This window comes from Malaclemys terrapin, chromosome 12, assembly GCF_027887155.1.
Source record: "Malaclemys terrapin pileata isolate rMalTer1 chromosome 12, rMalTer1.hap1, whole genome shotgun sequence".
Classification (NCBI taxonomy): Eukaryota; Metazoa; Chordata; order Testudines; family Emydidae; genus Malaclemys; species Malaclemys terrapin.
Genome location: NC_071516.1, coordinates 23429085 through 23442714, shown reverse-complemented (window position 1 = coordinate 23442714; position 13630 = coordinate 23429085). Strand labels below are relative to the sequence as shown.

The 13630-nt window shown below is 46.7% G+C and overlaps 1 protein-coding gene across 2 annotated transcripts in view; it reads left to right on the top strand.

Moving 5' to 3' along the window:
* ACTR5 (actin related protein 5) overlaps positions 1-13630 on the top strand; it is a 32002-nt gene that overhangs the window by 3540 nt on the left and 14832 nt on the right. For both annotated transcript variants that reach the window (XM_054044982.1, XM_054044981.1), the window contains exons 2-8: positions 443-672; positions 2851-3020; positions 4077-4294; positions 4558-4740; positions 7629-7751; positions 10168-10307; positions 11515-11647. In XM_054044982.1, the coding sequence (XP_053900957.1) occupies positions 443-672; positions 2851-3020; positions 4077-4294; positions 4558-4740; positions 7629-7751; positions 10168-10307; positions 11515-11647 (1197 nt within the window). The remainder of the gene's footprint in view (positions 1-442; positions 673-2850; positions 3021-4076; positions 4295-4557; positions 4741-7628; positions 7752-10167; positions 10308-11514; positions 11648-13630) is intronic.

Sequence of the window (13630 nt, the reverse complement as noted above, 5' to 3'; positions counted from 1 at the left end):
AATGGGAGTTGGGATCTTAAGTTACTTAGATGCATTAAAAATCTCTCTTTTTTCCCCCTAAAATTAGGACCCAGCCCATTATTCTCTACTAGTTGAAGTAATGGTGGAATGTATAGGGTAGACAAGGCTCAGGTGTTTTTATTACTCGGTCACTTAATCCTTACTTTTATAGTAATTTATAAAAAAAAAAAAAGTATACCAATCATTGTACTGTCTTGCTCGGAGCTATTGCTGGTACCCATAAGTATTTGCATTATTCTCCTTAAGTAGGGCTGAGGATGTCTAATAAAAGATATATGCCGATAAAGAGTGAAACTACTTTTCATTTAAGTTCTATATGCAAAATAACTAGAAATGAGAAAAGACCCATCTGTATTATGTGTTGATCACATGAACATCATAATTCTCTTATTATCTTCTCTGTCCCATGGCTCTGCTACAGGGTTGTGTTGACCATCCAGTCGTTTTAACAGAAGCAGTGTGCAATCCTCTATATTCGCGGCAAATGATGTCGGAGCTCCTGTTTGAATGTTACCAGGTCCCAAAGGTTTCATATGGAGTGGACAGTATGTACAGCTTCCACCACAACAGGAGGCAGGACTGGCCTTGCAACAGTCTGATAGTGTCTTCTGGTTATCAGTGCACGCACATTTTGCCAGTCTTAGAGGGCAGGTGAGTGACGCTCTAGCACAGGTGGCCACTGGTTTCTACAAAGTGATGCACAGCGGCTCTTATTTTGAATACAGAAGTGCAGGCAGCAGATACAACAGGTTCCCTCATTGTGTGTCTTGCTCCAAACAGATGCTGGGACCTGAACTCTTTGCAGGCTCAAATGTCTATTAAAGACAAGAAAGGATGGGGTGCGGTCAACCTTCCAATAGCAAGATTTGGAGATTTGGGCTCTAATATACTTGAATGCTGGGGTGAAGCATACTCTTTGTGAAATACACACAATGCATTTCTTTATTGTTACAGTGCATAAATCCATGTTTCTAAAATAAAGGAGCAAGATAATCTTTCTACTAATAAAATACCAGACACAGTAGAAAAGGTACATATGTTGTGTTTACTCTGATTGTTTAGACCAGGGGTCGGCAACGTTTGGCACGCGGCTCGCCAGGGTAAGCACCCTAGAGGGTCGGGCCAGTTTATTTACCTGCTGACTCGGCAGGTTCGGCCGATCGTGGCCCCCACTGGCCGCGGTTCGCTGTCTCGGGCCAATGGGGGCGGCGGGAAGCCGCGGCCAGCACATCCCTCGGCCCGCACCGCTTCCCACCACCCCCATTGGCCCGGGACGGCGAACCGCACCCAGTGGGGGCCCATGATCAGCCGAACCTGCTGCTTCAGCAGGTAAATAAACTGGCCCGGCCTGCTAGGGTGCTTACCCTGGCGAGCCGCGTGCCAAACGTTGCCGACCCCGGTTTAGACAATCAAAAAGGCTGGGTCAGACTTGTGAAGCCCTCACCTGGGCTTTGCTATACTGTTCAGACCATTGATCCATGCATTTCTGTATCCTTCCTGCAGTAAATGGTCCTGTGGTCTATACTTGATGCTTCAGGGAAAATCAGACTTGTTCACATGATCCACATGGCCAGTTGTGTAAAGCTGTACAGGGGGCTTTCTCCAGCAGTCAGTTACTCCATGAAGTAGGAAAATTTGGGCTTCTATTAGACAGCATAGCTAGACATATTGTTCTTCACAAAATAGTCTAGTCCAGTGTTTCTCAACCAGGGGTACACATACCCTTGGGGGTATGCAGAGGTCTTCCAGGGGGGTTCTCAACTCCTTTAGATCATTGTTTCTCAACCTGGGGGTTGCAACCTCCAGGGGGATCACAGGACAGGTTTAGAGGGTCGCAAGTCAGGGCCAGCCCTAGGGGGTGGCAAGCAGGGAAATTGCCTGGGGTACCATGTCATAGAAGGCCCTGCAAAGCTAAGTTACCTGCTTCAGCCCCGGGCGGCAGGGCTCCAGCTTCAGACATGGCTCACAAGTGAAAAACAGGCTCAAGTATCACACTGGACTTGAAGTGGAATATAAATATGATAATCAATTTATTTTATAATTATATGGTACAAATGAGAAAGTCAGCAATTTTTCAGTAATAGTGTGCTGAGACACTTGTATTTTTGTCTGATTTTTGTAAGCAAGTAGTTTTTAAGGGAGGTGAAACTTGGGGTACGGAACACAAATCAGACTCCTGAAACGGGGACAGTAGTCCGGAAAGGTTGAGAGCCACTGGTCTAGTTGAGGTGACTCTGAACCTCTGTGGCCATGGATTCTGCAAGCTGATTGTACATTGGAGGAAGATTAATCCACTGTGACCAAGTATTTCCTTATGGTGTTAATTTTGTGTTATATGCTCTGTTGATAATCTCCTGCGACTCCTGTATTCAAGTATTTCTTAATCAATTTTTCTCCTTTCCAGTATTTTCCCCCACCTTTTTTTTTAATGGAGCTGAAACTAATGTGACTGTAACTGTTTTGAGTCCCATTGCTTTAGAAGTCTTGTGATCCTATGGGATTTCCAGGTCTTTGATATTTTCCCTTCAGTAAAGCCAATTCTACAGCTGTTCTGTCCCCCCGCCCACCCCTGACCTCCCAAAAACCCAGCAAACCAAAACAAGCTGACAGTAGGGGCTTTTTGCAAAAACAAAAATGAAACTTTCAAAGCTTTTGAATATTGCCTATAGTTGGTGGTGTTGGGGGTAGCAAAGTTGTTGGATCTGCTATGTATTTGCCTACTTATTTATAATCAATATTATTTCCCCTGTGATTTAAAAGAGATGTTTCATGCTGTGAAGTTCTGGATGTCTCTAGTTTCCTTTGTCTGCCTTTTTTGCATTGTGTTAGATTGGATGCTAAAAACTGCAAACGTATCAATCTTGGCGGATGCCAGGCAGCTGTATATCTTCAGCGCCTTCTGCAGCTGAAATACCCTGGGCATTTTGCTGCCATCACTCTCAGCCGCATGGAGGAAATACTGCATGAACACAGCTATATTGCAGAGGATTATATAGAAGGTAAGGCTGGGTGTAAATCATAACCACACAATTTTAATTCAAGTTTGATCCTGTCCTCTACCTCATTGTCAAATAGACAGAATTCTCCTTTTACTGAGATTCGGACAGTCTTCATATATGAAGTAGTTAAGCCTTCATGGCGTCCTCTCCATTAGTCCAGCTTGTAGAACATGTGGGACAACAGTTTCATAGCAGTCCATAAAGGAGAGTCCATAAAATAGAGAAAATTTAAAGTAATGTTTATCAAGATAAAACTCATGTGCTATGTTAAAAACATTTTATTGTTAGTTTAAAATCCCTCTGTTACTAATAACTGGGGTTATTTCAAATGGGTAAATTTTAAAATCAAATTTTACTTTTTATCATTTCTTTACTGCTAGCATTGGGCGAAAATAGATTGGTCAGCTTCACTTCTGTATCTGATCTGGTTCATTCTCTGCTTCTCATGTATCCATAATACATTTCTATCAGGTTAGGGCTACTAGCATTTCAGAGAATGAATCTGATAGACTGATACACACAATCTTGCAGAGGGGCCCTAAAATGTAGTAGCTAAGCTAGAAATCACTCTAGACATCTTGCAAAGAAGGATAAATTCAAAGGATGGGAACTTTCTAGAAGAATTTTATTTATATATTTTTGTGTTTAAAAAATACTACTTCAGGAAAAAAATCCTGCGCAGTAAAAGAGTCTGCAAGGGACTGTGGAAATGCAGGGAGACATGCAACCTGGGCAGAAGGGCTTTAAGAATGAATTAGGGCCCTGTTCACCACTCCTGTATTTCATGCTTTTTGCGTTCTAGAGCTCAGTATGCAGTGAGACAGACTGGAAGAAGCTTGATCTGAGTATGCAATCTAATGCTCTTGCATTCAGTAGGTGCTACTTTGAGGGGCAGCTAACAGGGAGCGATGCTTGGCTAGGCAGTAGGGAAGGGTCCCAAACTAGACTGCTGCTTCTTACAATGTTCTTTAATGTGGGAATTTGCAAAACGGGGTGTGGACCAGATACAGTGTCAGCCTGGCAAATAGATTATTTGCTTTCAAAATATTCCCACAGAGCTGCAGAAGTGGAGGTCTCCTGAGTACTACGAGAGCAACGTGCACAAGATGCAGCTGCCCTTCTCCAGCAAACTCCTCGGTAGCACCCTGACATCGGAGGAGAAGCAGGAGAGGCGGCAGCAGCAGCTACGTAGGCTCCAAGAGCTTAATGCACGCCGGCGGGAGGAGAAACTGCAGCTTGACCAAGAGAGGCTGGACAGGTTGCTCTATGTGCAGGTAGTTATGGAAGATGTGTTTGGGGGTGGAGGGTACTGCTCTCAGAGCCCTAATAACCTGGGAATGTTTCTGGCACTGTTTCACATACAGCACATTGAAGACTTAGCAGTTACCCTGTTAAGGCAATAAGTCTGCATCACAACAGATGGACTTGTGTGTTATTTACAGCAGCAAGGGGAAATGTCCCGTGCCTTTCGCTGCTCTTCTAACTGTCCTGCACTGTTGGCAACCACTACCTACTTATTGGGGGGATCTCTCTGCAGGAACTGCTAGAAGATGGTCAGATGGATCAGTTTCACAAAGCTTTGGTTGAACTGAACATGGACTCCGCAGAGGAACTGCAATCATACATCCACAAGCTGAGTCTGGCCATTGAACAAACCAAGCAGAAGATCCTACAGGCAGAAGTCAGCATTGAAGTGGATGTTGTGGATAGCAAACCAGAGGTACGGCATTGAAGCCAGGTTACTTCTGTTACTACATGTAATACATTCAAAGAGTGTCTCCATTCTCTAGACTGTTCTTGTAACTGAACGGCTCTTCCCTTTAGCAACTTGCAACTACTTATTGATTTGATTACTGCTGCCCTTCCCCACTGCCACCCCTCTTCTCACTTGGCTATGGTTAGGTCTGGAGCTGGCTTTGTGGTTTTGCCTGAAATTTACAACTCTTGCTATGTTCAGCACCCAGTATCCTCACACATCTCTTGGGTGTCTGTTTAGATTTATATTCCAGTACAAAAATCAGATCAGCTATCCTGACACTTAGTTAAACTGTACAATTATCTGGGATGAACATGCTTCCCTGGTTCCTCCCAGAGCCAATTAGGAGGGTAGGGGAAGGAGAAAGTATCTTCATTGGGATTGGGGCAAGAGCAGTCAGAGGGGATGAATGTTTTCCTTTCCTTCTTTTCAACACATACTCTAAGCAGCACCTATAACTTAGTATCGTTATACAATGTATCCCCATTTGCAGCACTAGCACCACTTTCTCTCCTCCTCCTTTGTACTCCAGACACAGCACTGGGCCGAACCCTACCCATAAAAAAAATTAGGAATAATGTATTATTAGATTTATGAAATATGAGTAAAAGTGTCCATCCCATGTTCTGGGTATCTTCACATAATTAATTTCCACAGTAATATCAACATGGACAGGCCATCCCACTCACAGATAAATGGACATCAACAGACATAATAAGAATCAGGCCCCTCCAACCATACCTAAATTGTTGGGTCTTACACCATGCCGGGAAGGTTAACAAATCTGGGCTATTTTGGACCAAAGGGTGGACCGAGTTCCAAAAGTTGAGGGGTTGTTATGGAGAGCACCTTGTTCCAACTCCTTATTGGTAGTGAGGGTGCTCCATCTCAAGTACTTTTGCTGATCTCTACTGCGGCAGCATGGCACGGGCACAGAAGTAGATCCAAGTGACCAAACTATTTAGGACTGTACAGGTTGAAACTAACAACTTGATTTCTACCCAGAAACTTATTGGCAGCCAGTGCAGATCCCAGAGCGCTGGTGTGAGACTCCAAGTAATTGGCCTGCCACCTTCTACACGAGCTTTAATTTGGGAGTGGTTTCATGATGAAGTCCCAATTAGTGCATGTCGCAGCAATCAGATGTTGAGGTGATCAAGGCATGGAAAATTTGTGGCACAGTCCCTGCATCAGAGAGAAGAGCCTCACTCATCTCACCATTTACGGGTGAAAAAAATGATCTTGACTGTCACTGCTGCCTGTCCACCCAAGACCAACCCAGGATCTACTAATATAAAGATGGCACATCTGGTGACTGCACTTCCTCAGTTAGGGGTGCTGATAGGAGCTTCACTGATTCACCTGGCTGACTTTTTCCCTAACCCACTAATATACTCAGTCTTGTCCAGACTGAGTCTCAGCCAGCTATCCCCCATCTGAGCTCCAAATTCGAGAGAGTTGGTTATTTCTTTAGTATACCACACAGGTCAGACACGATGGAGATGTAGAGCTGGGTGTCATTGTCATACTGAACACTTCAGTCCCACGTTCCTTCATTAATCCTGCCAGCGGTGGTGCTCATTGAACAGGAAGTTGATAAAATAGACTCCTGTGATACCCTGTTTCAGAAGGCCTGAGGGGGGCAATTGCCCCCCAAATCTGCTCAGAAAGATCGGAATGAAGAGCCTGTCTGTCCTAAGGGAATAAAAGCCAGGATTAAGGAATGGTTAATTACATTGTGTACCATGTGCTGTGCCTGTGGCCATCTGGCAACTGGCCCACATTTTCCTATCTTTTGCTACTTTCTTCCCTCTTGGGTATTTGTCTTATTTTGTCTTTTTAAAAGAAGCCTAAATGTTTAACAGATCTTCAGCTAACAGCATCCATCTAAAATGAACTCTTCCCAAAAACATAGGATGTCATTTAAGACTTTTGAGTGAGTTTTTTTTTTTTTTTTTTTTAAATTCCTCTCTTCCCATTTTAAAAAGGGAATGAGGGGATTTGTTAACATACTCAGACCATTTAAAACGTAACTTTTTTCCTGTTGTTTGCTCAGTGTTTCAAAATAGCCTGTTTGGTGTACAACAAGCAAAGCCGAGTCCTCTGCAACAAACCCCAAACCCAAATTACTGTTTATTGTAGAAGTAAATGAGGTAATTTAAAAAGTTACCCTAAAAATCTTTCCCAGTTCTCAAGAGTACTCTAGGATCACGGCTAAAGGTATCATTGCTCAGCAAAGAGCTTTGGAGCCATGACCATCCCTATGTCTGACAGAATGTCCTTGTGGCCTTTTTGGCACAACACACCCAGACTGTTGCTTGTCTGAAACTAGGCAACTCCAAGACTCATGTGGCAGCTAGGTAGCCTGTAAGTGTTTATTTTCCAGGCCCACGCAAACAAGGTGAGGAACTGTGGTAATTATAGAGCAGTTAAAATCTGGTTCATTTCCAGGTCTTTTAACTGGTCTTAAAAATCTATTTTAATAAGATTTAATGTAGACTTTGGATAGCAGAGACCCTTTCTTCTAACAAGGCTAATTCAGGGAGATGGGTGGTCAGTCTGTTGAATAGGAGGCTTAATGTGCGAGTTGGCATCTTGATCAGGAGTTAAAGGACTTCGTGGAATTTAGTGTGTGTGTGTATAATAATATAATATTGTTCCCTGGTTTGGGTTTCTCTTCAGTGCCTGAGAATTTTTAATGCTTGTGTAAGTATATTGCAGAGATGAGGTTTCAGGCAGCAGGGCAGGATCAGGCTAACAGGCCATTGTTTCATCAGAATCCCAGCCTGTTATAGGCTGTTATCAGAGGTAAGGTCACTGAAATAACTGATCCTCTTGGTTTCCTTTCCCAGACCCTGGACCTGGACCCTTTGGGCAGTGAACAGTCCCTGGAGGATGTGGAAAGCATTCATGAGTTTGAGCCTTTGTTTGCTGAGGAACAGCCTGAAGTTGAGAAGCCAGTTACCACAGTGGAGGTTTGACTCTTTATAATCTTTCTTCACTTCATGGGGATTGCCCTACCAGTCGAGACCAATTGTCCAGTGGGTCTACTATCCTAGCTCAATAGCAGCCAATGCTGGATGCATTAGAGAAAGGTTCCTCGTCACCTGGAACGTTAGACTATGGAGGAAACTTCTTCCCAGCCACAGTTGATCAGTTATATTCTGGTGCATGAGGATTGATGGCCCTTGCAATTTTTTTGTCCTAGCTAATGTAGCTGCCCATACGTATTCAAAAAGTGTAATCATACTTTGAAACTTACTGTTTGCCTCTGCAGCCACAATTAAATAATAGAGGCATGCTAGAACTTTGCATGGTTCAGCTGACTGATTTGAGACTGGTGTGCAGCCAAGAAACTAAATGAAAAGACTCTGATCTTTTTTTTTTACTCCATTAAAAAGATGAACATTAGTGAGGAGAAATGTTTTACAGCTTGTAAGAGTCTCTTATAAACAAGGGTTCATTAGAAAGAAATATTAAATGTTTGAAAAATAGAATTGATGGTTGTCCTCTTGCGGTCAGCTTGATACATTGCACAGATGCTTTAATTTCATTCTTTATGAAGATGTCCTTCAAGCAAGTGAGACTTGGCTGCTAGCATTGTAGCTGACTGGGCTTCTTGCTACCAGTTTAACTCTGTTCACGCTAGAAACACAAACATGTTGGCTACGACAGTATGTCAATGTAGCTTTTGCTAGCAGGGTTCTGGCATTGTTTCCCTCAACAACATAGGCAGGGATTTTTTTTTTCCCCCTGAGAAATTTTAATATAAAATGGTGCTAACAGGCTGTTACCCTGCATCAGGTGCTGGTCTATAGCACAGTTCTGCTAGCAGCTTTGTCAGAAAAAGGTCCCTGTTGATGTTGGTGAGGCAAACAGCGCTAAAGCTCTGCTAACACGGCTGTGTTACCAGTGACTTTGGCCATATCTAAAAAGGGCAAACAACCTTGCTTAGCTGACCTTTACAATAGAATCTGGCTTGGTAGCATGGATGGGGATAAACCCAGTCCTAACAGGCTAGACCGCAGCTCCAGCCTATGTTTCTATTAGACTCTTGTCTGCATTAGCCTTGTTTTTTCATTTGACTGTTGCTGCCACTGATGCCACTGCTGGTAGCAACAGTGAGAGCACTAGTATAGACAAGGCCCCAGTGGAGGTTTTAACAAAATAATATGACTTGTAACCTTGCTTAGGGCAGACCTATGTGAAACGGTGGCTTAAAAGTCTGGGCAACCATTAGTGCCTTCGAGCTCAAATTGTAACAACAGTAAGAAAAAGGTACAGTATAGATGCAGCCTGTTTGGGCTGAAGCCTGGCTTTATAACATGATTTGGCCCTGCCCACACTGGCTGGCCAAACCATGTTACAACCTGGCTTGCCCAGAACTGTACTGAAAGCGTGGTTGTCTAACCTCTGCCCTGTGTAGCTGGTGCCTTTGTAATCCATTTAAGCAGCAATCTGCTGGGAAAATGGGAAACAAAGTATATAGTGATTATGGATTACAACACTGATGTTGCCTGATGGTCCCTTCTGGTTTGTCTGTCCCTAAAATCTCAGGGCTTCAGCCAGTCACCTTCAAGGGTCAGGAAGGGATTTCCTCCCCCCCAATGTAACCTGGATTCTTTTTGTCTCCTTCCTCTGAAGCATCAGAGATGGCCATAGCCAGGGCACTGGATGGGGATGACCAGTGCTCTCAGATGGTACTGAGCATTCTCCTTCTCAAGTGCTTGGCTGGCTAGTTCTTGTTCATGTGGTCCAGGTCTAACTGATTGCTATATATGACCTGTTGAGGGGGTAGAGGGAGGCAAGGTGGGGTTGCCCCCTTCAGCCTGGGATGCCGGTCTCTTGCCAGGATAATCGGAGTATACCTCACTTAATTCCCTGCCATTGCAGAAACCTCAAATTTGGTGCACCTCAGTACATCCTATTCTCTGCCTATGGCACATAATAGTCTAGTCTTCTGAGGGCTATAATATCTTGGTGTAATTTCAGTTGTTGAGTTTTGTGTGCCTGTGCCTGGTGGTGTTGGTGGCCTGTGATGTACAGGAGATCAGAATAAATCATCTGGTTGTCCCTTCTGGGTTTAAATTCTATGACTCTGACACTGTAGTCCCCCAACATGATTAAAACACACACTTTGGCCTTGTAATGTAGATAGAACGGAACCATGATTCAATCATATTGAATATGTTCTACAGACCTGCAAGGCTCAAGCCCTATTGCACTGTAGGAATACAGGTAAAACATGAGTTAGTCCTATCTATGCTGCCAAGTCAAACTGTGTGTGAACTGTCAGGGCACTGGTGTTTTGTAATCAGGTCCCACAACATAGTAGTGAGGGGAAAACATAGTGGGAAAAGATAAGTAATATTTAATGTTTTATATTTAAAGCCCGTGTTTAACCTGGCAGAGTACCACCAGCTTTTTCTTGGTACGGAGAGAATCCGGGTTCCAGAAATTCTCTTCCAACCTTCTCTGATAGGAGAAGAGCAGGCGGGCATAGCAGAAACCATGCAGTACGTCCTGGACAGGTGAGTTAGCAAAACTGCATGGCTCCCTGTGGGCTTTGTTTGCGGAAATGGAATTAACTCCCTTAGGCTAAACTGAAAACAGATCAAGGGCCCAATCCCACTAAAATTCACTTTGGTCTGGGCATCTAACTCGCTTAAATTCCTCTGAAAATCTTCATCTTAGTTTTGAATTTCAGCTCTCACCATTTGGGTCAAAATAGCTGCTTGCTTGACAGCACAGGTATTCAAATCCCCTTTTCTTTTGCCAGCCTTAGTTGATCCACAATGCTCCATGTGGCCTTTGTGTTCTGGATTGAATCGTTAGTGACCAAGTAACAATCCTGTGCTAGCCTAAGTAGATACAGATGCCAGCAATAGCCCCTTGTAGGAATCTGAATCATGACACTACAACCTGGAGTGGGTCAGGATTAGAATAGCCAAGGGGCTTGCAAATCTGTGTAGAGTAGTGGTTCCCAAACTTGTTCCACCGCTTGTGTAGGGAAAGCCCCTGGCGGGCCGGGCCAGTTTGTTTACCTGTCGCGTCTGCAGGTTCGGCCGATTGCGGCTCCCAGTGGCCGCAGTTCGCTGCTCCAGGCCAATGGGAGCTGCTGGAAGCGGTGGCCAGTATGTCCCTTGGCCCGCGCCACTTCCAGTAGCTCCCATTGGCCTGAAGCAGTGAACCGCGGCCACTGGGAGCCACGATCGGCCGAACCTGCGGACGCGGTAGGTAAACAAAACGGCCCGGCCGGCCAGGGGCTTTCCCTGCACAAGTGGCGGAACAAATTTGGGAACCACTGGTGTAGAGGGACACTAACTAGATGCCCAACCCTACCCAGAGCCCTAATTCATTTATTTTTATCAGCATTGAGTCACCCCACAAATGTAGGACCAGAAAAATAATCTAATATGAGAAAAGCTCTAGCCCTACATAAAGGACTGTGGATTGAAATCACTATAAACAGAATTCTGGTAACGTAGGATTCTGATTATAACGTGGGAGCCAGCACAGGTACTGTTTTAATGACTTCGTCTGCCACCTCAGCGAACTTCTGGCTGTCTACAGGAAAACAGATATGAGCACCGAGTGTGGTATTCATGAAGCAAGGACTGTCTGCTTATGTCCAAAGAAATCTCGCTTGATGTTGAGGCGGCAGTATTCTTCTCCATAGCTATTCACTCATTGCAGTGAGATGCTCCCAAAGTTGAAGCATTGGTTTTCTTCCTGCAGGTATCCAAAGGAGCAACAGGCTTTACTTGTCCAGAATGTCTTTCTCACTGGTGGAAATACAATGTACCCTGGACTGAAAGCCAGAATCCAGAAGGAGCTACTTGAAATGAGGCCATTCCAGTCGTCTTTTCAGGTGCGGTATTGTCTGTGAAAATGCACAAGCTCACAGTGTATTCCATTAAAAAATCAGTAAGGCATGCGTAGGAGAAGTGTGAGATGAAATCCAAGTCTCCTGTATGTTTTTGTAATGACACTTGCAAGGTTCTTCCTACCCATCTCAAAACAACTTTTCCCACAACCTGCCTTTACTTTTTAAATAGCAGACTGGCCTATAGACAGTATAAAATGACTGATGTAATCATAGTCTATTAGTTTAATATCTGTTGCTTTGCAATTTGATGACTTTACATAGCACTGGCCTTCATATCACTGACCAGTGCAGAAACATGGATGCAGCCATGTTTTTGGCAGTTGTAATAAGGGTTACTGTTGAATGCCTCTCACTGTTTTTCTGTATATTAACCACCTTTGGGTGGCTTTCTTCTAATCACGTAATTAGGGTTACCATATCTCATAAATAAAAAAAGAGGACCCTCCACGGGCCATGGCCCCGCCCATTTCCCCACCCCTAGCCCCGCCCCAACTCCACCCCTTCCCCCACCCTAACTCCGCCCCCTCCTCCCTCCCACTCCCAGCCAGGGGGAAAGGGCTGCCCCAGTGCTACCAGCATCACGGTTTCCCGGGCAGCCCCCAGACCCTGCGCCCCCAGCCGGCGCTTCCCCAGCGCAGCTGGTGCCCGGGAGGGGAAGCGCCCAGCCGGGGGCGCAGGGTCTGGAGGCTGCCCAGCAGACCGTGAAGCCGGTAGCGCTCGGGCTTTGGGCAGCCCCCATGCCTCCGGACCCTGTGCCCCCGGCCGGGCACTTCCCCTCCGGGGCTCCGGCGGCTCTGCGTAACTTACACTGTATAAGTTACACAGAGCCGAAGAGGAGCAGAGCCCCCGCAGCTGGAGGCTCTGCTCCTCTTAGGCTCTGTTTAAGAGCCGGGCTGCCCCAGCGCTACCGGCTTTGGGCAGCCCCCGTGCCTCCGGACCCTGCGCCGCCGGAGCCCGGGAGGGGAAGTGCCCGGCTGGGGGCGCAGGGTCCGGAGGCAAGGGGGCTGCCCGAAGCCGGTAGCTCTCGGGCAGCCCGGTTCTTAAACAGAGCCTCCAGCGGCTGGGGCTCTGTGTAACTGACCCTGTGTCAGTTACACACAGCCCCGGGGGCTGGAGGCTTTTCTCCTCTTTGGCTCTGTGTAACTGACACAGTGTCAGTTACACACAGCCCCGGCGGCTGGAGGCTCCAGTCCCGGCGGCTCTATTTAAGAGCCAGGCTGCCGGAGCGCTACCGGCTTCGGGCAGCCCCGTGCCTCCAGACCCTGCGCCCCCAGCCGGGCACTTCCCCTCCCGGGCTCCAGCGGCTCTGCGTAACTTACACTGTATAAGTTACACAGAGCCGAAGAGGAGCAGAGCCCCCGCAGCTGGAGGCTCTGCTCCTCTTAGGCTCCGTTTAAGAGCCGGGCTGCCCCAGCGCTACCGGCTTTGGGCAGCCCCCGTGCCTCCGGACCCTGCGCCGCCGGAGCCCGGGAGGGGAAGTGCCCGGCTGGGGGCGCAGGGTCCGGAGGCAAGGGGGCTGCCCGAAGCCGGTAGCTCTCGGGCAGCCCGGTTCTTAAACAGAGCCTCCAGCGGCTGGGGCTCTGTGTAACTGACCCTGTGTCAGTTACACACAGCCCCGGGGGCTGGAGGCTTTTCTCCTCTTTGGCTCTGTGTAACTGACACAGTGTCAGTTACACACAGCCCCGGCGGCTGGAGGCTCCAGTCCCCGCGGCTCTATTTAAGAGCCAGGCTGCCGGAGCGCTACCGGCTTCGGGCAGCCCCGTGCCTCCAGACCCTGCGCCCCCAGCCGGGCACTTCCCCTCCCGGGCTCCAGCGGCGCAGGGTCTCCAGGCACGGGGCTGCCCGAAGCCGGTAGCGTTCAGGCAGCCGGGCTCTTAAACAGAGCCGCCATTTTCCCGGACATGTTCCGCTTTTTGGCAATTCCCCCCGGACGGGGGTTTGACTGCCGAAAAGCCGGACATGTCC